Raw genomic sequence first — 23978 nt, 5'->3', positions numbered from 1 at the left:
GGTTTCAGGAGTGGGAGCCATTCAATTAAAAATTGTGTGCAGTGAGGCCACCGTGTCCCAGTGTGACTGACAGAGCAGCTATCTGCATTGCAAAGAAGTATTTGCTTTTCATTAACCACAGGCAAGTGGGACAGGACGCTTGCGCTGGTACGTTGGCGGCAGGAAGCTGGAGTGCCTGATTGTGCCGTGTGAGCCGCAGAACACGGGCCGTGGCTCGAGGGCAGCAGAATATGGTTCGTGGCATTTGCGGGAGAAGGTGAAATAACAGAAGGGCCTGATTCCTCATGGAGTCTTCCTAGAGAGAAGTCCTGTTACCAAGTTAATCTCGAGATGCTAAATCAGGAAACTACTGGGAAATACGCGTCATTTCTCACTTCAGGCAGGTCGTATTCGCCTCACTCACAGCACCGTGGAAGCACGCAGGGAAAATGAGTCTCTGATTTGTTGCACAACCGTAAATTCAAATCCATTTTGTGATCATTGCGTTTGGAGGATTTCTTTATTTTACACACAGTAACTAATAGAATAATGAGTGAGGGGTGAGGGGAAGTGTTTCCTTTTTAAGAAATGCGTTTACAAGTAAATGACTATTATTTCAGATTCCCTATACTACTAAAGCTATACATAGAAAAGAATATACTTATCTTGGAAATATAAGGAATATTTGTCTAACCAATTAATAAATATTTGACAAATGATGAACATGCAATAAGCATTTCACAGGTAAAAGAATTTATAAGGCAGGGCTGTTGCCCATCACCCACCCCAGGTACCAGTCTCCTTGAGTCTGTATAACAGTAAATCAGGGCACAGAGGAGCGGGAATGGCTTTTTCTGACCTCTGCCCTGGAGTCAGGCACACGCTAAGGCGTTTTACACATACTTTCTCTTTTAATTGCATCAAAGCTCTCATGAGGTAGGAATTAACATCCCCATTTTACAGATGAGAAAACTGACACTCAGAGTGCTGAATTTCAACAAAAATGCAAAAGAACCAGAGGACTGACCTCTGGATTTCAGTCCAGGTTGGGCCCCAAGACCATCGCATGGCCCCCCAGCTGGCCTCTGGGGAAGTCTCGGCTCCGCGTGCCCCTCCCTGTGGGAGGCTGTGCCTTCCACAAAACACAGGGATAAGGCTCTTCCTGGGCCAGCGAGTCTGCTGGGAGTATCCCAGTGTGAGACGGTGAAGCAACTGAAGGCCATTCTGCTTCTTCCTGCATCCCCCTTGCCAGTGAGACTGCCCCCCACCCTCCAGACCTCTCATTAGAGAGGCAAGGGGAGGCCAGGGCAGGGCGCAGGGTAGGAGGCTGGACCAGAGGACGCTTCAGCAGCCCCCTTGGTCCTGGGCAAGGGTCCTCTCTGCCCCCGGAGGTTCGTATGTTCTGCTTTCCTGCCCTCTGCTTGGCGACCTGGCGCCTGAGGGCTGAGTTAGAGTGAGGACCTGGGAGAATGGGGCCGAGGCAGTGTCCGCTGTAGAACACGTGGCTCACAGGGGTCTGCAGCATCTGGACAAAAGGGACCCTCAATGCCCTTGTGCCCCTGTACCACCCACCCAGCTCAGTACCACCACCCGGCTCCTCGGTGGGCTCACAGCCAGCAGCCTATGGCAGCACACCAAGGGCTCTCGCCCAGATGTGGTGTGTGGTGGTGTGGACGGCGAGTCTAGGTGTCCGCAGGGGCGCCTGGCCAGTTTCTGTAGCTCGTAGAAGGAATGTTCCTCATAGAAGACTTCTCTTCCTGATTAATAACCCAGACAAAGACATTGCTGCTATTTGTGGATGATTGTATTTAAAAAACACACACACACAGATGTACAATTAGTGTAATAAATATGTTAGTCTCATTTTACAAGGTGGATATCAGTAAGGATAATGCAAGGCCTACACCTGGCCACCAAAACAGGGCTGATCAAAAAGGAGGGGGAGAGGAAAGAGAGGAGCAAGGACAGGGGGAAAGGGACGCAGGATTTAGCGACTCCGGTGCAGCCTCAGGTGTGGACATGGTGGGAGGCCAGTGCCCTGAGTCTTGAGCGGGTCATCCATGAAGAGGCCAGACTCCTCTTCCACTGTGTGCGGAGGCAGCTGCAGGCTGAGGAGGGGCGTGCACATAGGCTTCAGAACCTTTTGTTCTTTACATAGACTTTATTTTTCAGAGCAGCTTTCAGTTCCTGGCGAAAGGGAGGAGAAGGTGCAGACAGCTCCCACATAACCTGTTCCCACATAGGCAGGGCCTCCCCACTCTCCACGCCCCACCGTGGGCCACACCCACCATGTGCTACAGTAAGGAACCCAGAGCGACACCTCACTAGCGCCCAGAGTCCGTCAAAACCCGCTGTCGGTGGGGGTGCAGGCCTCTGTACGGCCAGTGAGGCCTCTGCCGTTGTTTCCACTGCTTGGAACATCGGCGTCAGTCCTGGGAGGCCACGTCAAACCAGACACCGGGGACGGGCCCAGGGTGGGGAGGGAGACCTAGACCCCCACACATAGGAAACGTCTCGGAATTCAGACACATGCACCCGCAAAGAAAGAAGGAGAAAAAAGAACACGAAAGAAAGGCCCTAGGCCACGGTGGGCCATGTAGCCGGGTCCAGCGGTGTCAGAGGCTGCCATGGGAAGGGGACTCCCAGGAGGAAGGAAACGAGGGCCAGGCTTCTCCAGGACCCGGGATACACATCCCACTCCACCTGTCCAGTGACGACAGGGAGCACCCCACGAGGGGAGCGTCAGGCTGTGGAGGCCCCGGGCGCTGTGTCAGTCCGGTGTGGAGACACAGTCTGCAGGCTGTCAATCACCAAAACCACAGCGTGGCATCCGCAGGTGTTCTGTAGCGGGGACGATGCCGGACCAGGGCTTGATGCCACAAGCATTCAAAATGTTTAGGCAACCCGGAAACACTCGGGGTGGGGGCGATGGAGGTGCCTTGGGAAGTTGAGAATGGCTTTGCACACAGGCTTCTCCAAGCTGGCCAGAGTCCGTGCCACCTGGCGAGAATTCATTGGCCCGGTGTGGTGGGCAGAGGGCTGGGGAGGAGACGGGGCTTCAAGAGTTAAGTTCAGGTGGTTTGTAAGCCTGACGCCCCCCACCATCCAACACCTTCCCCTTGAACACAGTCTGGAGAAGCAGTAATTGCATCGACATGTTCCTGTTACTAGCACCAGCCTGCCCCCGACACACACAAACACACACACGCACACGAACACACGCACACTAACACACACATGCACACTAACACACGCACACTAACACTCACACAGGTGCACACTAACATGCACGCACACGCACGCACACTAACACACATGCACACTAACACGCACACTAACATACACGCACACGTGCGCACACTAACACGCACACATGTGCACACTGACACATGCTCATATGCACTAACATGCACACGCACATGTACACACACTCATACACACTCTCACATACACTGACACACACATTGACCACATATACACACACATACATGCATGTCCTGTCCTAGTTACTCTGCCCAGTCTTTCCTGTGAGCCGCTGCATCCCAGCTCCTCTCTGGTTCTTTGCTCTGCCTCAGTTTACCTCCCATCCCACCCAGGGTCAGCCCAGCCAGGCTTCTCTTTGTAGTATACCTCTGCCCTTCTTTTGATGATCATTTATGGTTTATGTCCAGCTAATTGCAGTGAGGACTTGAAGTAACCTCTGCAAGTACATAAAAGGTATTACAAGGAAATAGAAACTTAAAATATAATTTTTCAATAGTGGAAATGCAGGCCAAAGTGTCATATGAACTATTTAAACAGAATCCAAGTGACCACAGTATGGGAAAGTGAACCCTCTCCCCCTGCAAATAGGCCTCACTCCCCCGTACCCTCCCTAACCCCGCAGCACCTCACTCAGCGTCACCCATTCAGACACAGGCAGCTGCACCCTCTACAGGCAGGGACCATGTCTCCCAACTCCCAGACACCCCTGCCTCCTACCACAGAGCTCTCAGATGCACCGTAAATACGTGTGGGATGAATGAATGAGTGAATGAGTTTCAGCTGAGACACAGCAGCTGAAAAAAACAAGTAGCTGTTTTATTCCTGCAGTTCTCCTTGGCAAGCAAAATAGGATTCTTTCAGAGAGAACCTCCAAAATGTCCAGGGGTCATCTGGGCAGAGCATCTTCATAAGTCATGCGTGCCGAAACACAAACAGGTTTTAATTGTTGAGCCATTATCCCCTGAGAATCTAATTCTGATGGTGAAGGTTTGACAGTGTTTCTTTGGAAAATACAAAAGATCAGTCCCATAAAATGCATGTGGATGGAGAGGTCTTTAGTTCTTTGCTAGAACTTGCTAGCATTTGAAAAAGCACACGGTGGCGATTTGTCTTTATTTCATAATTGACACAAAACAAAAACCCTCTAGTGATATTTGATAGGAGCGAAGAGCCCTCTACTGGCAGGCGAAGGGAACTATCCAACAGAACTCTGGAAAGTTCAATTATGAATTAATTAATGTAATTGTCCATGACCTCAAACTATCTGTGGGTAATTTCAATGAAGCCTTTTCATAGCTAAATGAAAATTAGAAAAGCAAAGGATACCATTTTTCATTAGCAAATTGGCAGAGAGTTTTTTATTATTAATCCTTGTTGAGGAGAAGAGTGTGGAAAGCCAGAGCCCTCATTTATTCCTGGGGACAGTGTAAACAGATGGAACCCCAGGAGGGCACTGCGACAGCACGCGCAAAAACGACACGCACAGAACGTCCGGGCGCCTCCACCTGGAAGCCTCTCCTGGCAGTCATTCTAAGGAAATTCTCAGCCAGGTGCCCTAAATAAATACTATTTGGAGTAGTAAAAGATGGAAACCATCTATACATTCAAAAACAGGGGATTAATTAGAACCCTAATCCTGGTGCTTCCTGTTAAAATTGATAATGGAGAAATAACTTTCATATGACATGAACAAAGCAGCCCATAAAGCAGTATGTGTTGAACAAGATCCCATTTTCGTAAAGGATCTGTAAGGACAGGAAATGTTCGACAGTTGATTCTAGGTGGAGGGAGAAAAGGTGTTGTTTCTGCCGTTCTGTATATTCTGAGATTTTTACTAAAGAACACTGCTTTTACGCAAAGTGTAAGAGCAGATCTTATTCCCAGCAGAGGTGCCTGCAAACATTTCTTGTGTGGCCTGCACACTTTCTGCAGCAGCAGCCACCCTGCCCTCTGGTGTCTGTGGTGCAAGGAAGATGAGCCCTTCTCCTCCCAGTCCATCCTCCTGCATTCTGTCCCTAGCCCATGCTATCCCCAAACATTTCCTGGGCACTGACTACCCCAGTGCCACATCCTCCCCAGGCTTACTGTCTGCCCATCTTTCTGCAGGAGCTCTCCCTGTCACCTGGCTCTGTTCCCTCCACTCCCTGCCAAGGCCACCAGTGACCTCCTCATTACCAAACTCTCTGGCCAGCACAGGCCACCGTTGGCCGCCCCCCCACCCCCCGCTTGTTGGCCCCCTGGTTTCGAGGCTGGCTATCCCTCCAGACCCGTCCCTTCTCTCCACAGCTGCTGCCCCTTGGCAGCCCAGACCTCCTCCTCTATCATCGTCTTCCCTGTGTGGCCCTGGGCTCTCTGCCACCCTCTCCTGGCCTCATCCACTGTCCCCCTTTACTCGGGAATTCCTTCCATCCACTCGAGGCGTCCACTGCCGGTGGTTTGCTGTGGCCTTGGAGGCCTTTCCGGCCCTTGCCTCTCTCCTCCTCTCTGGCCCCAGCAGCTCTCCCTGCCTGCCCCGCTCTGCGGGGGCTCATGGCAGCCGACACTGACCTCATTACCATCCTCTGCACATCTAGCATCGAGCCCCCTCCCGCAACCCACAACCCACTGTTATCGAGTCTGGCCAGTCCTGCCCTCCCCATCCCGCCCTGCCTATCCCCCGCTGCAGGCTCTCATCTTCTCCCTGCAGCAGCCCCGCAGCACCTCCCTGCCTGGGCCTTGTCCTCACTGTGCCACCGCCCACACCTGCCTGCTCCCTGAGGCCGGCACAGCTCCCACCACGTCCTCCTCTACACACTCCCCAGAGGGATTTTTCTGTAACATAAAAAGGATCAAAGTTCTTGATTTAAGTCTTTTCCATGCCTTCCACAGCCTCTAGGATACAAGCAACCTCTGTAGCGTGGCCACGCACTTTTCTGACCCCTTCCAGAAGTGCCAGGCACTCCCCGTGTGCCCCAAGTGAGGACACCTCACCCTGTGCCCTGGCTCCTGGCCCGAGCAGGGCGCTTCCCCCCACTTCAGACCATCTGATCTTCTGGAGACCTTGGAAGGCCTGTCTGCTTTAACCGCTATCTGTGGTCTCCATTCCTAGTTCCCCCCACCTGCCCACTTCTCCCCCTTTCTGTCGTTGGTGGCCCTCACTGACATCCTGATTTCCTTGGAACACCCTCAATCTCAGGTCTGCTCTCTCCTACCACAGGTGGGCTCCTGGAGGTCAGGGACCCTGCATTATTACTCTTTGTGACCTTGGCACCTAGCACAGTGCCTGGCACATCAAAGCTCTTCTGTAAACGTCTTATAAAGGAAGAAATGAAAGAACAGCCTTCATTCTACATTCAGGGCCAAACTTAGCAAAACCTTTCTTCCCCATGGCAGTCTTTCACGCATTTGAAAACAGCAAACTTACCTGCCTCCAGTCTTCTCTTCTCCAAGAGAAGCAACCTCTGTCCCTTTCATCCCTCCTGGACAAAGCAGCTTCCACTTGACACTGCCTCAGTTTCCATGCCTGTCTTCTCTGTGGTCAGACCTGAACATGGTCACCAGGGGTCCCGCGACCAGCAGCCCCCCTCAGCTTCCCCAGGGGAAGGTCAGGAAAGCCAGAGATCCGAGCTCTGGAAGGCAAGACAGTGATGGCTTTAGGATTCTTCCTGCTAGGATGAAAGATGGTAGCGGATGATACAGGTCAAGGGTAGAGAAACACTTTAGAATAGGCATCCCATCTCCCCTGGCAATGTGGTGGCCATGCAAGGCCTTGTGGGTGCTGGGCAGACCCAGATCCCACTCCCACCTCCAGCACTTACCAGTTGCTGAGCCAGCACGTGACTCACCCCTCACCTGGCTCTGCCTCAGCAGCCTCATCTGTGAAAGGGCAGAGCCACGGGGTGTGGTTGGCACTCATGGAGCATGTATCCAGCGAGGATGGAAATGGTGTCCTGGACGCCAGAGCACTTGGCAAACAAACGTTAGTTGTACTGTTATCTTCATCCGAGAACACTCTTGGAAAGCGTTTTCTGTTTTGTTTGGTAATAATTGAGCCCTTCCAAACCACATCACTCCAGAGTGCCCCGTACAACCTGTGTGTCCCCAAAGCTGGTGAACTAGGGAAAGGAATTCCTTCACAGGTGTGTGTTAAAAATACAGGAAGCATGGAATTCCCCCATTAGTTCTGAAGGAGCTCCAACTTAAAGGAACAATCACTGACGTCACAGTCAACGGTGCCGCCGTTTTCAAAACAACTGATTTAGAATCAGATGCTGGAAACCAGATTGTGAGTCTCAAAATCATTCCAAGTTAGTACGATTCCTGTTTCAAGGCTGCGCAGCTTCGTTTGTTAAGAGCAGAAAGAGAAAAGTTAATGCTGAAATTCTTGGTATTCACATCTGCAATTCCCATCTGGGTTGAGAAAATAGAGGTCCCAATAGGAACTATGGAAAACCCATTGCTTGCCACGTGGACATCGTGCGAAGTAATCCACAGCAGCCACGAGTGCAGTCAGCTAAGACGAGAGACGGTTGTTTTTGTTTTTGTTTTTAACTTTTATTTCAGGGGTATGTGTGCAGGTTTGTTACACAGGTAAACTTGTGTCACAGGGGTTTGTTGTATAGATTATTTCATCACCCAGGCATTAAGCCCAGTACCCAGTAATGATTTTTTCCACTCCTTTTCCTCCTCCAAACCTTCACCCTCAAGGAGGCCCCAGGGCCTGTTGTTCCCTTCTTTGTGTCCATGTGTTCGCACTGTTTAGCTCCCACTTATAAGTGAGAATAAGTGGTATTTGGTTTTCTGTTCCTGCATTAGCTTGCTAAGGATAAAGGCCTCCAGCTCTATCCATGTTCTTGCAAAAGACATGGTCTTGTTCTTTTTTTATGGCTGTATAGTATTCCGTGGTGCATATGCACCACATTTTCTTTATCCAATCTGAAGAGACAGTTGTTGATGTGAAGATGATTTCTCCATTGATTTCAATTCTAAAACTAAGATTCTTAAGAGGTACTGAAAAAAATAAGGTCTTGTCTTTGTTATTACAAATTATCTTTTCTCTAAGAAGTGTAAACCTTTTTACAGACAACGCCTCATGTTCTTATTTACTTTTGGGCTGAAAGTAGGGAAGCTTCTGACTTAAACTCAAAATAGCTGTAAGGGAACAATGGCCCCTTGGAACTTGCCCCCTCCTCGCTCTTCAGCTCCGTCCCTTGGCAGCAGTGCCCAGGCCATGTTGGAAGGAAATTGGGGGCTTGCACCAAGGAGCTGAGAGAATGGAAGACTTGGAGTTGAAAGGGATTAGGAAGTGCCATGCATAGACTGTGGGGTTGTTAGGCGTGGGGAATGAGACAAGGGTGGATACCCAGGCCTCTGGCTTGGGTAGGAGCAGAGTCACACAGGGAACCGGCAGGAGGCAGGATGGAGGGAGGGAAGGCGGCCTCCTGAGGCTTCCCATTCCATGTGGGAATGGAACCTCCGGCCTGGAGCTCTGGATGTGCATTTGGGTGTGGTCAGCACGTAGACACCAACTGAAGCTACCAGAGTGGATGAGATTAGCCCTCAAGGTGGTATTGAGAGAGTGCAGAGAAACCAGGGCAGGGTCTTTGGGCACCTGTGCCTAAGTCAGCGCATAATAGACATCTCTGCTTCCGGGTGGGGCTTCCTGACCATGGCTGCTCTTCAGCATCATCTGGGGAGCTTTAAAAACTGCGGACGCCGACGACACCCCAGTCACACCAGAATCTCCAGGACTGGGACCTGGAGGTCGTATTTTCCAAAGCTCGCCGGGTGATCCCAGTGAGAAGCACTGAACTGTCAGTGGAAGAAAGAGGCTTTGTACTCTGTCCTTTGTACAGCTCGTACTCTGTCCCTCCTCTCTTACCTGCTACTGTGAGACTCCGCGCACAGGGATCTCTTTTCTCCAACTTTCAAGCACGTGTTGTTGTCAACACCACCTGGTGCTGTTGCCCCTGACTGGGTGCACTTCCCGGTTGGAGTGACCCTGTTCAGACAGGACGCATCCCGTTCCTCTTCCTGCCCTTGCTACTCTAGTGGAGGGTATGGTGCCTAGCCAGGATCAGTATAGATCAGTTCAGTGTACAGCATCGAGCTCCATTTCCAAAGGCCCTTGAGCACGCCCTGCATTTTCTCCTGGATTTCCCTCCTGCTGCGACTTTCTCCTGCACACTGACCAGAACTCAGAGGCCCCTTCGAATCTACATTTTCTGCAAAAGCTTTCTTTGTAGAAGCACAGAATGTTTAAGCTGGAGAATCACGTAATACTTTGCTGTGATCTACCAGAGAGCTGATTTTATTAAGCTTTTTTTTAAAAAATCAAAGATGAAGAGAGAAGAGAGAGTTCCTTTTTCCTGTAGCATTTTGTCTGTTTCATTGATGAAAGCTTGGGGGCAAAGCACCCGGCTTGGTGTTTCTCCTCATCAGCTAGTCTTCTCGGCTAGGCTTTGAAATAGACTCGCTTCTCGAGTCCACTGGCAGGTGCTATAGGTAATAACCTATGCATTGATTTGAGATTTGAGATTTTGATTTTTTTAAATTTTTTTATTTTTTGCCGTAAGTTATTGGGGTACAGGTGGTATTTGGTTACACGAGTAAGTTCTTTAGTGGTGATTTATGAGATTTTGGTGCACCCATCACCTGAGCAGTATACACTGTACCCTCTTTGTAGTCTTTTATCCCTCACCCCCCTCCCACTCCTCCCCACAGATTCCCAAAGTCCATTGTGTCATTCTTAGGCCTTCGCGTCCTAGTGAGAATATATGATGTTTAGTTTTCCATTCCTGAGTTATTTCACTTAGAATAATAATCTCCAGCCTCATCCAGGTCATTGCAAATGCTGTTAATTCATTTCTTTTTTATGGCTGAGTAGTATTCCATCGCATATACATACCACAGTTTTTTATCCACTCATTGACTGATGGGCATTTGGGTTGGTTCCACAATTTTGCAATTGTGAATTGTGCTGCATGTGCAAGTATAAACATCCATGTGCAAGTATCATTTTCATATCTTTTCCTCTGGGTAGATACAGTAGTGGGATTGCCGGATCAAATGGTAGTTCTACTTTTACTTCTTTATAGAATCTCCACACTGTTTTCCACAGTGGCTGTACGAGTTTACATTCCCATCAGCAGTGTAAAAATGTTCCCTGATCATGCCAAAAAATGAAATCCTAGTGGCAAGGCCAAAATAAAATGCCCACAAATGCAGGGCACCCCTACATTCAGCAGAAAGAAGGGTAGGAGGTCTGGTGCTCTAGGTTGCAGTCAGCCAAGATCGCACCCCTGCACTCCAGCCTGAGTTTGATATGTTGGCGTGCTTCTGGGGTCTTGCGTCCCTTCTCCCCTGATTCTTCCCTTGGGGTGTGCTGTCCGCATGCACAGTGGCCTGCCAGCACTTAGGAGGGAACATACACGGTGTATTTACTGGTATCTGACGTAGAAGTGATGGCCCATGAAGGAAGAGGGCGAGGCCTCTGGGATTTAAAGATGAGGGTTTGGGTTTTGTTAGCAGCAAAACGTATCCAAGTCATGCGGCACCAAAGTATGTTAGCAGTGGCAAGTCCACACAGACCTGCAGCAACCTCAGTTCTCGCCTCCTCAGAAGAAAGAATTGGACCAAGGAGGCAGAAGGAGAGACCAGGCTCGGCAAGTTTGAGAGCAGGAGTGGAAGTTTATTAGAAAGCTTTAGAGCAGGAAGGAAAGGCAGGAAGGGATACTTGGAAGAGTGCAGGGTGGGTGACTTGAAAGACAGGTGCACTGGCCGGGCGCGGTGGCTCACGCCTGGAATCCCAGCACTTTGGGAGGCCGAGGCGGACGGACCACTTGAGGTCACAAGTTCAAGACCAGCCTGGCCAAAGTGGTGAAACCCCCGTCTCTTACTAAATATACAAAAACTAGCCAGGCGTGGTGGCACGCCCCTGTAAACCCAGCTACTCGGAAGGCTGAGGCAGGAGAATCGCTTGAGCCCGGGAGGCAGAGGTTGCAGTCAGCCAAGATCGCGCCACTGCCCTCCAGCCTGGGTTTTATAGGTTGGCGTGCTTCTGGGGTCTTTCGCCCCTTCTCCCCTGATTCTTCCCTTGGGGTGTGCTATCCGCATGCACAGGGGCCGGGAGGGAGCATGCGCAGTGTGTTTACTGGAGTTGTGCACATGCTCACTTGAGACGTTCTTCCCTTACCAGTCGAATGTCCCTGAAGGGTCCTAGACCACTTAAACTCCACCATTTTGCCTCTTAATGCGCATGCTTGAACCCACTGGCCCAACCCCTGAGATCTTATTGGGAAGCTGCTGATTGCCAGCTTCCGGTGTTTCTGTTTATCAGGAGACTGCCTTTCGCTAGCGCAGGCTGTGACCAATGATTATTATAGAGACAGTAAACAACCTCCTGCCCATCATGGGATGGTCACCTGACATTGCTGGTGTGTGTATGTATTGGAAGGAGCCCTCTCCTGCCCTGCTCATGCCCGACTAGCTCCCCACTGTAACATGACCACCTACTCGTCTCTGGGGCCTCAGTTCTCAGCTCCGAAGCAGAGGTCCTAGGGCTGGCCCCTCACAGTGGTGGTGAGAGTAGATGAGGGAACCCATGGAGGCTGCCTTAGGTGCCAGCACAGAGTCCAGCCCCCAGCCTGGCCTCCAGTCCTGCTGCTGCCACACTGGACCTGTGTGACCAGGGCCGTCACTTAACGTCTGCAAGCCTCGGTTTCCTCGTCTGCAAACAGGGATGATACCAGTGGTTCCTGCTTCGTAGGGTTCAGATGAGATGAGCAGGTTATTCCACATGTGCGAAGGCCTCCAGGAGGAGGCAGCGCCAGGTGTGTGCTGGCTCTGGCCATGTGTGATGCTGGGCACATGGGTGGCTGATGCCTGGCACACGTCTGCCAGCTCACTCACTGCAGTTATCACACCACACCGGCTCAGGGATCAGGATTAACATTTGGGATTCTGAGTTCCTAAATTCTGTGACTCTGGGTCTGCAAAACAACACCTGCCAAATGGCGTTTGTGGCTGGCACTCTTTTCTCTCTGAATGTCCGTGTGTGCTGGGGCCTGGGAATGCAGCCGGCCCAGGCGTTGGGCCAGCGCAAGGATCCAGTTCAATCAGTGCCCACTTCTGCCTTTGAAGGTGCATAATCTGCTTTATAGCCCCGACTTGCCACTTCATACATAATGACGGGGAGGCAGACACAGTGGAGTGTCCCTAGTGATTTTCCCATCACTCATTGAATGACTGTCTTGGTTTAAAATCATGCCTGCTGCCTTAATGATGTTTTAAGAAATATAAAAATAGGAGTACATAACGCTGTATTCACCACGGCTTTTATCTGTCACAATTTCGCACAAAGCACAAATTGTTGCAAAAATACCTGAACTTCGCTATCATGGGGGTGCTTTGAAGAGATTGTTAGGTGTACAGCAATTATTCATGGGCCCACGGTAAGTCCCATCCCAGCTCTGTCGCGAGGCCCTGCTTGTCCAGAGGGGCTCGGAGCCGCCTTTCAGGGGGAGCCTGGGCCACAAAGGCACAGCCAAACAGAGATGAACAAATAGCCTCGTGGGGGCCCGAGTGCTGAAACGGGTTTTTCTCATGGTAAGCAAACTTGAATAAACCTGGGAACGGCCAGAGGCGGTAATTAAAACTCGTGGCCCAGTTCTCCATTCATTTTCAGCAGAAAACTGGGGGTTTCTTTCAAGCCAAACTGAGAGGATGTTGGGGTCCTAGAGCAGAATGTTTGTCCTCAAGCTTGTCCTGCCTGTCAGAACAGGACTGAGAGAGGAGGGGGTTAGGGGAGGGAGGGGGACTTCTGCTGCTGTGAAGGAGGGGACGTGGTGGGGCAGGTTTCGAGCTGCAGAACATTCCTGTGCCTGTGCAGCACAGCTGAGGAGCCGGACAGGGAGCGTCTCGCCCTGCTCCTGGGAGAGCAGATGCACACCTGAGAGGGAAGTGCATTTACAACCAGCGCTCTGCACACCCCAGAGGGAAGCAGGTTTGCAGCCAGGGCTCTGCACACCCCAGAAGGAAGTGCATTTACAACCAGGGCTCCGCATACCCCAGAGGGAAGTACATTTACAACCAGGGCTCCGCACACCCCAGAGGGAAGTGCATTTACAACCAGGGCTCTATATACCTGAGAGGGAAGCATGTTTACAACCAGGGCTCTGTACACCTGAGAGTAAAGGCCATTTACAACCAGGGCTCTGCACACCACAGAGGGAAGCACATTTACAAGCAGGACCCTGCACACCTGAGAGGGAAGCACATTTACAAGCAGGGCTCTGCACACCTGAGAGGGAAGTGCATTTACAAGCAGGGCCCTGCACACCTGAGAGGGAAGTGCATTTACAAGCAGGGCCCTGCCTTTTCCTCTACAGGTGGCTCGACAGCTCCAGCCCTCCGTGGTGTGGATTGAAGACACAGAAAAAACCTTCTACAAAAAAGTTCCCAATGCAGAAAAGACGGTGAGGACTTTCTCATGCCTTACTTTGGCCTTTTCTTTCCTCCAAAGGAGGCCCTTACCAGGGCCTACCTCTACTTTTCGAGAAGGCCTTGCCTTTTCAAGCAAGTAAGGAAACACAGAGGCTCTCTGTAGTGGTGTCTGTCTGTCTGTCCTCTCTGTATTTGAGAGGGTTCTGTGGTCTGACTTTATGAGGCATAGTTTGGAAGGAAAGGAAAGAAAGCGTGGAAGAAAGGGGAGAGGGATTTTCCACCCAAACATACGATTCAGAGGTAACGAACAATTTAGAGAACTCTGCTCAGTTAAAGCAAATGGCACACATAGGAGTTATTATTAGGATTTCCTATTGTTCATCATAATAAATAGCAAAAGACCCAAAATTTATGAACAAAGACCCTCAACAGAACTGCTAAGTGCACAGCATTCGGGGCCGCCAGGGAGTCCTGTTTCAATTGCTTCCTTCCTTCTTTTCTCTCCTTTCAATGGTCCCCCCGACCCGCCACTTCCCCCCACAAATCACCAGCAAATTTCCCACAAGTTAAAAAAAAAATGTGCAGATACACGAGATTGTTATTCCACATCAATTTGCACCAAAGCAAATAGTGGTTAACTGTGAATTTCTGATTAAATTCATAAGGATTTTAATCACTTTTGATCCTTATGTATTATACATCACTTTTCGCAGGTAGAGATGATTTGGATAAAGAGTGGAAGCTCAATCTTTTCTTCCCCAAATGAGCCTTGATTGCCCTGTCATTTCAGAAAGTGTTCAGAGAACTCATTTATTATTTAATCTGGGATTCTAGTAGTTCGCTCCCTCTGCTGGCGAAGTTGCTGCATTGCATAAAAACTTGAAAAGGTCCACAAGTAGTTATGCAAAATGGATGGCAGGAATGATGGGGCTCTCCACCAGGTCCCACGTCTAAGAGAAATGCAGGGCAGTGTTTCGTCCCAGGTGTCACACACCTGGAGTTATCAGAAACCTGGCTCATTCATGGGCAGGGGCTATTCCCTCTCCCGCCACACATCAGCCTGGGGAATGGAAGACACTGGCCTGGAACTCACGCCAGCCATGCACAGCATTCACACAGCTGGCTGTGTGTCCTTAAACAGGTAACTTAACCTCTCTGAGCCTCCGCTTCCTTTACTATTAAATGAAAGCATTTTAGCCTGCGCGGACTCCGAGTTCATGCAGCCCCCTGCATTCTCCCACAGTGCCCTGGGCTTGCCATCAGTGCTTGCGGCTGTCTGCTCACTGCACGTCTGAGTCTCGGAGAGCAAAGGGAATGGGAATGTTCCTCCTGAGAGAGCCAGAGGAGCACTGGGGAAGGAGCGCTGAGAGGGGGCCTTTGAGAGAAAGCTGGAGGCAGGGAATGAAATATAGGCCCTGTAGACACCCTCGCATAAAGGGAGTGGATGTGAGGGGAAGGAGGCCCGCTGAGGAGGGAACAGAAAGCCATGAAGCAGCAGCCGAGCCTGCAGAACTCTGCCCTGAATCAGCCCTTTTGCTGCTGACACAGAGCGAACCTCTCAGCACCGTCCCTGATTCGCGCAAACCCTGCCCATGCCTCGCTTTGTCCCTGTAGGAAATGAAGGCCACTGGAGGCATGGTCTTTGTTGTGGACGAATTGGACGTTTTCTCGGTTCCCTTCCCATTAGAGGAGTCCGTCGTCTGTTGGGGAGGTCAACTGCACTGAGGACCAGGAGTCACATCCTGGGATAAATCCTAGGGGACTGCAAGCCAAAGGGCACCCCAGCTTCCTGAGCATCTGCAAGGCCGACCAGGGGACCTGAGCCACCCCAGACTCAGAGCTGCAAGAGGCATGAACACCATCCTCCACCCCCCACCCCCAGTATTTCCACCCCTGGCTCCAGTGCTGCAGCAGGAGAGGGGCGGGGGAGGAAACCATTGCTTGTGCATGCCCAGCTTTACACGGAACTCCAGCTCCACTCAGCCTGCACCGTGCAGTGATAGCATTGCGGGGCCTGCCCTCAGGGAGCAGGGCTGCAGAGTTCCTGCTGCCTTCCCGCGTCTCCAGGGCCATGACTGGGCCAGTCCTGCTGTCCTTCCCAGCCTCCCAGCCTCTGAGACTCTGTCTCATCCAAGATCCTCAGCCACCAGGGCCCCAGGTAGCCATGAGCACTGGAAGTCCACATTCTGAAGGTGACCAAAAGCCAAGGGCAGCAGAGGCATCCACAGGCAAGAGGAGCCCAGGAGGCACTGTAACTGGCTCCTCATTGCATCACTCAGCCACCTAGGGAGCCCAGTGTCCTTCCTCCCACCTGCCCCGGCCTCTGTCCCAAAGACTGCCCTGATCCCAAGGGCACAGAGGCACAGAGAAGAACATCCAGGAGGCTGGCACTCCACCAGCTACAGCCGCCATACAGGCAGCAGGGCCGACCTTGCCCTGGGGTTAAGGGACTCCGGGAAATCCCCTTGAAAATCCACAGTGACTGAAGGCACCCTCCAGCACCTCTGCCTTTGGGGTGAGGCCCCTCCCACAGTCAGAGGCAGGAAGTTCACCCGGGGATGGGGCGAAGACCAGTGACGCCTCCCGAGCATGGAAGCCAAACTTCGCGGGTGCAGGGACACTGCTGCGGACAGGAAAAGGGGGACCCCGGTGGTGGTGGGGGACGTCGATTGAACACCTCCTCTTTCCCAAGCACAATACATATGTCAGGGAAACTCCCAGCAACCCTGAGAGAAAGGCATTGTTTTCTCTGTGTCACAAAAGAGAACAAAGGCTCCCAGAAGGCACACAGCTGCTCAGGGCTCATGCTGGGATTCAGAAACAAGGTTGCCAGAATGCAGAGGCCAGGACCTTCTCCCGCCCATGCACAGCACGGACTGGAAGACACCGAGGGCAAACCACCAGCTTCGCCTTCTGCCCATACGGTCAGCCCTCCTGGTGCACCTAAACCACACCGCATCCCTGCGGCCCTCTCAGCCCTGGGGCTGCTCTAAACATCATCCCAAAACCTGCCTTTGGGGCTCTCTTGTCTTAGAACCAAATGGGCACTACTCTGGAATTCTCTGTCCTCCTGCCCACACTCCTGTTCCCCTCTCACTGTCCTCAGCAACCTTTGAGAGAAGCCCTCACACCTCTAGAATTTCAGCAAAGTGCAAACTCCAAGTAGCCCCCCCCCAACCCCTGCCACTTTTACAAACACACCCCTGCCCCCGGCAGACACCTGGACCAGGCCCGCTCCCTTTCTCCTCCTCCTAGAAGGAGAGCAGTGTCTCCTCCCATCTGCGCCTCGAGTGCACTCAGTCAGTTGTTTGTGTCTGAGGCGAAGGCGGTAAAGAATGAGGCGCACAGGGTGCTCCTGCATTTTCTGCCCCATTACCCTTTGTTACTTCATCTAGCAAGCGCCTCCCTGACATCACGATAGTGCCTCCACCAAGGAATTGCTGCTTTCTGGGGGCTGGCTGTGGCGGTTGTTTTGTGGAGCTAACTGCAGAATAGCAAATTGAAATTGCTGCGTGGATGCTAGCCACTAGTTTGAAATTGCCCAAAGAAATACAGTTGTGAGGGACTGGCAGGCCCCGCAGTAGGGGCGGCGGTTTTGGAGGTGGCCAGGTGACTGTGGGGTGGTTTGCTGGCATGATTGATGAGTGCACAGGTCTCGTGCATAATGGACAGCTCTGCACTGGAACAGGGGTGGTCTGAGTGTAGGGGAACTACCAATTGAATGACACACCCATTTCTGTCCCCTCTTCATGGGACTGCACCTCACCGTCAGCAAGGATGTCACTCTGGACGTTGCCCAGGATCAATGTTTGTTATCCAAATAGGCGGATTCATTTCAAACGTCCCTGCCATTTCAGGACACAAAGGTAGCAGTATCATGTCCTGCCTCAGAAAGGGCAGGGATCACACTGCCGTCACCATGGCAACTGGGTTGCTGAGGATGGGCACAGACCATGCAGGTGTGTCTCTAGCCCCATGGATTCTCAGTCTCCAGCCTCACCAGGACCCTCAGATCAGTCCTACTTCCATTGTTCTTTGGGCAGCTCACATGTGCACCCCACATGCCCAGTCACTGCCACCACCTGCTTTGTTCCTTAAAGGCGAGTCTCACCCCTCAACCCACCACCATCAGCTTGCTGCCCCCACCACTCTATAGAAATTGTTCTCACAAAGTTCTTAGGGCTGGGCACGGTGGCTCACACTTGTAATCCCAGCACTTTGGGAGACCGAGGCAGGCAGATCACTTAAGGTCAGAAGTTCGAGACTAGCCTGGCCAACAAGGCAAAACCTTGTCTCTACTAAAAATACAAAAATGAGCCGGGCATGGGTGGTGCGTACCTGCAATCCCAGCTACTCAGGAGGCACAAGAATCACTTGAACCCGGGAGGTGGTGATTGCAATGAGCAGAGATTGTGCAACTGCACTCCAGCCTGGATGACACGCGAGACTCTGTCTCAAAAATAAAAGAAATTATTCTCACAAAGTTCTTTGACATGAGAAGTGCAAGACTTTTCTGAAAACTACAACAACATTGTTGAAAAATATAAAGGAAGCGTAAATAAATGGAAAGACATTTGTATTCATTGGTTGAAAGACTTAATCTTGTTAAGATGGTAATAATTCCCAAACTGGCCTACATATTCAATGCAATTCCCATGAAATAGCTGGCTTATTTGCAGAAATTGGTAACTGATCCTAAAATTCATCCAGAAATTCAAGAGATCCAGCCAAAACATTCTTCAAAAGAAAAATTAAGTTGGGGGATTCACATGTCCCAATTTCATTTTCCAACTTACCACAGACCTACAACAATCAAGACAGTATGGTACTGGCCTAAGAAGAGACATAGATCAGTGGATCACAATCAAGAATCCAGTAATAAAGCCTTATATTACAGTTCATTTTGACAAAGGTGCAAAGACAATTCAATGCAGAAAGAATAATCTTTTCAATAAGTGGTGCTGGGACTATTGGATTGCTACCTGCAAAAGAAAGAGTTGGACCCTTACCTCACACCATATACAAAAATCAACCCATAATGTATCAAAGACCTAAAAATAAGGGCTAAAACTAGAACAATCTTAAAAGAAAATATAGGCATAAATTTTGTGACCTTAGATTAGGCAGTGGTTCCTTAGATATGACACCAAAAGCACAGGCCACAAAAGAAAAACTGCACCTCATCAAAATTAAAAACTTTTTTGCTGCAAAGGACATCCTCAAGAAAGTGAAAAGACAACCCACAGAACAGGAGAAAATGTTTGCAAACCATGTAATATTGAGGGTTTTCTATCTATTAATAGAACCTACAAAGAACCCTTACAACTCAATAATAAAAAAGACAAATAACCCAACTTTTAAAGTGGGCCAACAATCTAAATACACATTTTTCCAAATAAGATACACAAATGACCAATAAGCACATGAAAAGATGCAGGAACATCATTAGCCATCAGCCAAATGGGAGCAAAAATGGCCTCGACTGTGCTTGGGAAGTCTCTGCAGAGGCTCTCACCATGGCCCCTGGTGTGCTCCTCCTTCCCAGGCTTCCTTTTGCTGTCTGCACTGGGGGCGAGGTTCATTGGCGGCCAGGCTGTTGCCCATGGCAACATGGTCAGATCTGACTCCCACGGGCTGGAAGTCGTCCTCCCTGGGGTGCTGAACAGCCAGCCTGTCCTCGTTCGTTCCTCTCCCTCATTAGTGCTGAGATTATACTAAAATAATTCAGGTTCAAACTATTTCCCAACTGCTTCAGAGAGATAAGTTTCACAATCTTATGTAACCAGGTATTTTTCAGACATGAGATGCAGGAGCTGGGCTCTTCATTGTTTCAGCAATCGGCAAAGGAAGTCTTGTGTCCAGCTTCCAAACAACTCAGGAAAATGGGAGCACCACAGCTCATTACAAGTCCCAGTGAGCTTCCTTCCATTTGTAAATCAGCCACCACTTCCCATTCCTAGGGTCAAGGTGCTTCCTTCCTTCCCACCCTCTAAATCTGGACACCAGAGGTTGAGGAAAGGAAACACTGACAATTAAAATCCACTGGGTCATGCTAGGAAGCACATTCCAAGACCCATCCCAGGATAAACCTTAAGAAATTGTGTTTGTCAAAGCTTTGCAATCACTTTAACAAACGATGCTGCAACACATTCTAAGTAAATTTTCTTTCATTTTTTCATTCTTTTTTTCTGTATGTGGACCCATTTTTTTTCTCTCTCTCTCCCAGAATGAACCTAAACGCCTGAAAAGACACCTTCCCCAAATCCTGAAACTCCTGAAACCAGATGACCGGATTCTGATTGTGGGGACCACACGGCGTCCCTTCGATGCTGAACTCCAATCTTTCTGCAGAGTTTACCAGAAAATTATTTTGGTGCCTAGACCAGACTATGCTTCCAGATACGGCAAGTACCCCCAGCGCCTTCCCATGCATGGTAGCTGAGGCTGGGCTGTCCGCTGTGTGCTTGCCAGGTGGGTGGCCCTTGGACCCAGTGTGCCCCAGATGAGGGGAGCCTGCACCCGGTGGGGTGAGTGCACCTGCATCCAACACAGAGCACATGCTGCAGATGTAAACCACTAGGCCACATTCTGTTCTTAGCTTATTTCTCTCTACCCAAGACAAAAGGAAACTGGACGAGGATTATGATTTCTGGCCCTGACAGTGACAAAAGCCTTGTGGGTACTGATTCTTCTTGGGACAGGTAGATAGGATCACTCACCTTGCACCCATGGTGATGGTGTTTTCCTCATAGAGCGTAGTGTCTTTTCACCGGGTTAGGTTTTTTTTTTTTCTTCCAGTCTCAAAGTCCAGTTGCATGATGATTTACTTAAAATGAACATTAAAATACAAGGAGAGCTTACTTTTTCAATTCTTTCTCCTTAAATAGATTCAAAATCCACTACTTTTGAAACATGTTTTTTAATGGGAATGACACAAAAAAAGGGCCCCTGGGAGGCAAAGCAGTGGAGTGGGGAGGAGCCTGGGTTGGGGCTCTCCGGACGCCTGGCTCAGAATCCTGGTTCTGCCCCTGCATAGCTGGGTGACCCTGACAAGTCGGTCACCTTCTGAGCCTCCATCTTCTCATCTGTGAAGCAGGAGAACGGTTCACGCCACAGGGCTGCTGTGACACTCACGAGGTGTTAGCAGAGCACCTGGCCCCATGTGGCCCCCAGAGAGAAAGGGTGTTGGCAGCAGTGGTGGTGGAGGTAGAGGAAGAGAAGAGGGTGGCGTGGGCTGGGCAGGAGGAGGGAATGGCGAATGGCAAGGGAAGCTGAGGAGAGTACTGGCGGCCGTTCTGTTATCTAGTGCTGTGTGAAGGCTCAAACAGCACATTATTCCACTGTGTGCTTCCAACGGTTGTCTGGGCAGAGCTGGGGCGTTCTCCTTAATGTACCTCATGACATGAGAGTCACATGAAAGTTGAGGCTCCTTCGTCTGGAGACTGGGCAGTGTGGATACCCAGGATCACTCGCGCATGTGACTGGAGTTGCTGCTGCCATCATGGGCACTGAGCGGGACCTATGTCGACCGGACAGGCTGCACCTGGCCCAGTGCAGCTTCTCACACCCGGCAGCTGGGTCCCACGAGGAGTTATCTCATGAGCACATGTTTCAAGAAGTTGGGGCAGTAGCTGAAAGGATTCTTGTGACCCAGCCTCACAAGCCACAGAGTGACCATCTCCACCCTCTGCTGGTCAAGAGGAAGGCACAGGGCCAGCCTAGATTCCAGGGCGGCCGGGGACACATGGGTGTGAATGCACAGGGGTGGCTCGTGGCGGGGCCACCGTAACACTGCACTGGTGGGAGAGCGGTGAGGACTTGGAGGTGAGATGGCGATGGCGCTGTCAGTGTTAGAGATGGTGGAGGGGGTTGGCCGGAGGTGACAGCATGTGCTAATGGAGACAGAAGTGCTTGCTGGCAGTAGGGGTGGAGGCAGTGTGGGATGACGCTGAGGAGGCAGAGATGGGGTGGCTGTGTGGGTGGCTCTGGGGAGGGTGTTGGGAATGGTGGCAAAGGTCACATTTGACACTGGAGATGAGGACAGTCAGTGGCAGGAGCAGTCGAGGTGCTGGTGGCAGTGGTGGTGGCCGTGGTGGCAGTGGCGGTGGCCATGGTGGCAGTGGCGGTGGCCGTGGTGGCAGTGGCGGTGGCCGTGGTGGCAGTGGCGGTGGCCATGGTGGCAGTGGTGGTGGCCGTGGTGGCAGTGGCGGTGGTGGTCAGCATGAATGATAGTAATACAGTGATTAGGTCAGACTTGGTTTCTGTTCTTCCTTCTTCAATCACATGAGCACTGCAAAGCAGAGGGCACGTATGGTCCTCTCTGGCTGTTCATAAGTTGCTGCTCAATTTTCTTTGCTAAAAGAACAACCCCCTACTCTCCACATGCTATAAACGACTAGCTTCTTAGCCACTGTGTTTGCAACATGTGCTTATTTCCATCTTGATAAATGGTGATCCTGGCTTTTTTTTTTTTTTTTTTTTTTTTTTTTGAGACGGAGTCTTGCTCTGTCGCCCAGACTGAAGTGCCGTGGCGCGATCTCGGCTCACTGCAAGCTCCGCCTCCTGGGTTCACACCATTCTCCTGCCTCAGCCTCCCAGTTAGCTGGGACTACAGGTGCCTGCCACCACGCCCAGCTAATTTTTTTTGTATTCTTAGTAGAGACGGGGTTTCATCGTGTTAGCCAGGATGGCCTTGATCTGTTGACCTCGTGATCTGCCCGCCTCAGCCTCCCCAAGTGCTGGGATTACAGGCATAAGCCACTGTGCCTGGCCGATAAATTGTGATCCTGGCTTTCTAAATCAATGTTATACACAAAATACAGGAAGACTTTAGGCCCAGCTATTTCTGCATCCGTCTAGTGCCTTCTTCATCTTTTAGGGCCTCAAAACGCCTCCGCCACGAACCCTTTGCACCCAGCCAGCATCAAAAGAAGCAAGGGAAGACAGGATGGAGGAGTCACAGGAGATCTTAAGGACTAGACCCAGAAGAGGCCAACGTTTCCTCCAGGCAGATCACATTGGCCAGAATGAAAAATATGGATGAAGGGGGTAGGGCTGTCTAGCCAAGAAAGAAGACAGCGCGAGACGGGCGGGCACACAGTCTCGCCGCAGCCCACACAGCCGATGCCGGGGGTTCCACGCCCCTGGCCTTAGCAGGGCTACCCCTCTCTCCTCTCATGCACTCTTCTTTTTTTCTTCCTTTTTTGTATTGTGTCTATATTTTAAGCTATGTTAATGGAATAAGGTGGGGTGTTATTAATTCAAAGGGGCTGGAGCATTATTCTGGACTCTGAACAGAATGGTTTTTATTGTTTGACAAAACTATAGGCCCTTTAAAAATGAAGCTATTGATGGATGGCTGGCAATTTTGTTCTTTTGATAAAACACCACGCATCCTTTAGGATTCAAATCACACTACAGATTCCTACCTGAATCTCCTCACAGCATCGTGATGGGAGAGGAAGGAGAGAAAGCGTCCCTCCACCTATGGGCAGATGATAAAGCTGCGCCAGACACTGCTCTCAGGCCCTGGGTTCTGTCCACTGAAGCACATGCTCCTCAATATTTCTGTCTTGGGGAGTGATGTGTTCAGGCCACCATTCTGGCTGACATCATTGCCCCTCGTCCAGCATTTCCTCCAGTGACCTTGAAGTTTTCATAGCCACAGTGGCTGGGACATCTGTCTTAGAGAAAGACTGTTCTTATCTTTGTGGCGATCAAAAGTGGTCTCTTCCAGTCCATAAAGCAAGGGCTGCCAATCCGTAGCATGGACGGCGGCTTGGCCATCTCTCCACCCGCAATGGAGCTCGAAGGTGTGCGACAGTCCCCACGGCCCCACTCCTCAAATTCCTCCAGGCCATGTGGGGACAGACAGTGCTGAGAAGTGAAGGGCGGATCTGTGGAGGAAACACAGCCCTCAGGTTCACCAAACGTCATTCAATCTCTCCTTTTTTCCCCCAAACCAAGCTGTCTGCAAAGAAAATCCACCCCCCAGGCTGATGGATGCCCTGTCTGGTCCCCAGAAATCCCTTCGGGCTTCCTTTTCTCCACATTCCCAGTGCCCTCCTCCTCTTGCCTCTCTCTGGGGTCAATTTCGCTAATAACCCAATTCATCACAGGCCCACCCGGACCCAGTGTCTGGTCAGATGGGTCCAGGATCTGTCTTTAGCCTTTTCTGCAATTCCAGGCTTCAGAGGGTCAGAAGCTCACCCACATCACATTATTCACCTCTCAGGCGTTTGGAAAACCCCCAAATAAAAATGAATGTTCAGAGACTGCGTCATCTCGAGCGCCAGCCAAGACAGAATCCACTG

The 23978-nt window shown here is 50.8% G+C and overlaps 1 protein-coding gene and 1 long non-coding RNA gene across 5 annotated transcripts in view; one reads left to right on the top strand and one right to left on the bottom strand.

Moving 5' to 3' along the window:
- The window catches only part of IQCA1 (IQ motif containing with AAA domain 1), a 164053-nt gene that overhangs the window by 129567 nt on the left and 10508 nt on the right, over positions 1 to 23978 (top strand). For 3 of the 4 annotated variants that reach the window (XM_021924179.2, XM_009183394.3, XM_003908124.4), the window contains 2 exons: positions 13611 to 13697; positions 19892 to 20069. In XM_021924179.2, coding sequence (XP_021779871.1) covers positions 13611 to 13697; positions 19892 to 20069 — 265 coding nt within the window. Of the gene's footprint in view, positions 1 to 121; positions 1818 to 13610; positions 13698 to 19891; positions 20070 to 23978 lie in introns of those variants that run through there. The other variant, XM_009183397.4, reaches the window with a different exon arrangement.
- LOC116269215 lies at positions 1766 to 23182 on the bottom strand. Its single transcript, XR_004176672.1, has 4 exons — positions 23094 to 23182; positions 20385 to 20491; positions 6647 to 6851; positions 1766 to 3679 (listed from the first exon to the last, which is right to left on the bottom strand). It is a non-coding gene; the product is annotated as an uncharacterized LOC116269215 (long non-coding RNA).

The sequence above is a fragment of the Papio anubis genome, chromosome 10 (genome assembly GCF_008728515.1).
Source record: "Papio anubis isolate 15944 chromosome 10, Panubis1.0, whole genome shotgun sequence".
In the NCBI taxonomy this organism is placed as follows: Eukaryota; Metazoa; Chordata; class Mammalia; order Primates; family Cercopithecidae; genus Papio; species Papio anubis.
The sequence above is the reverse complement of the archived record's forward strand: the minus strand, read 5'-3'. Positions and strand labels throughout refer to the sequence as shown.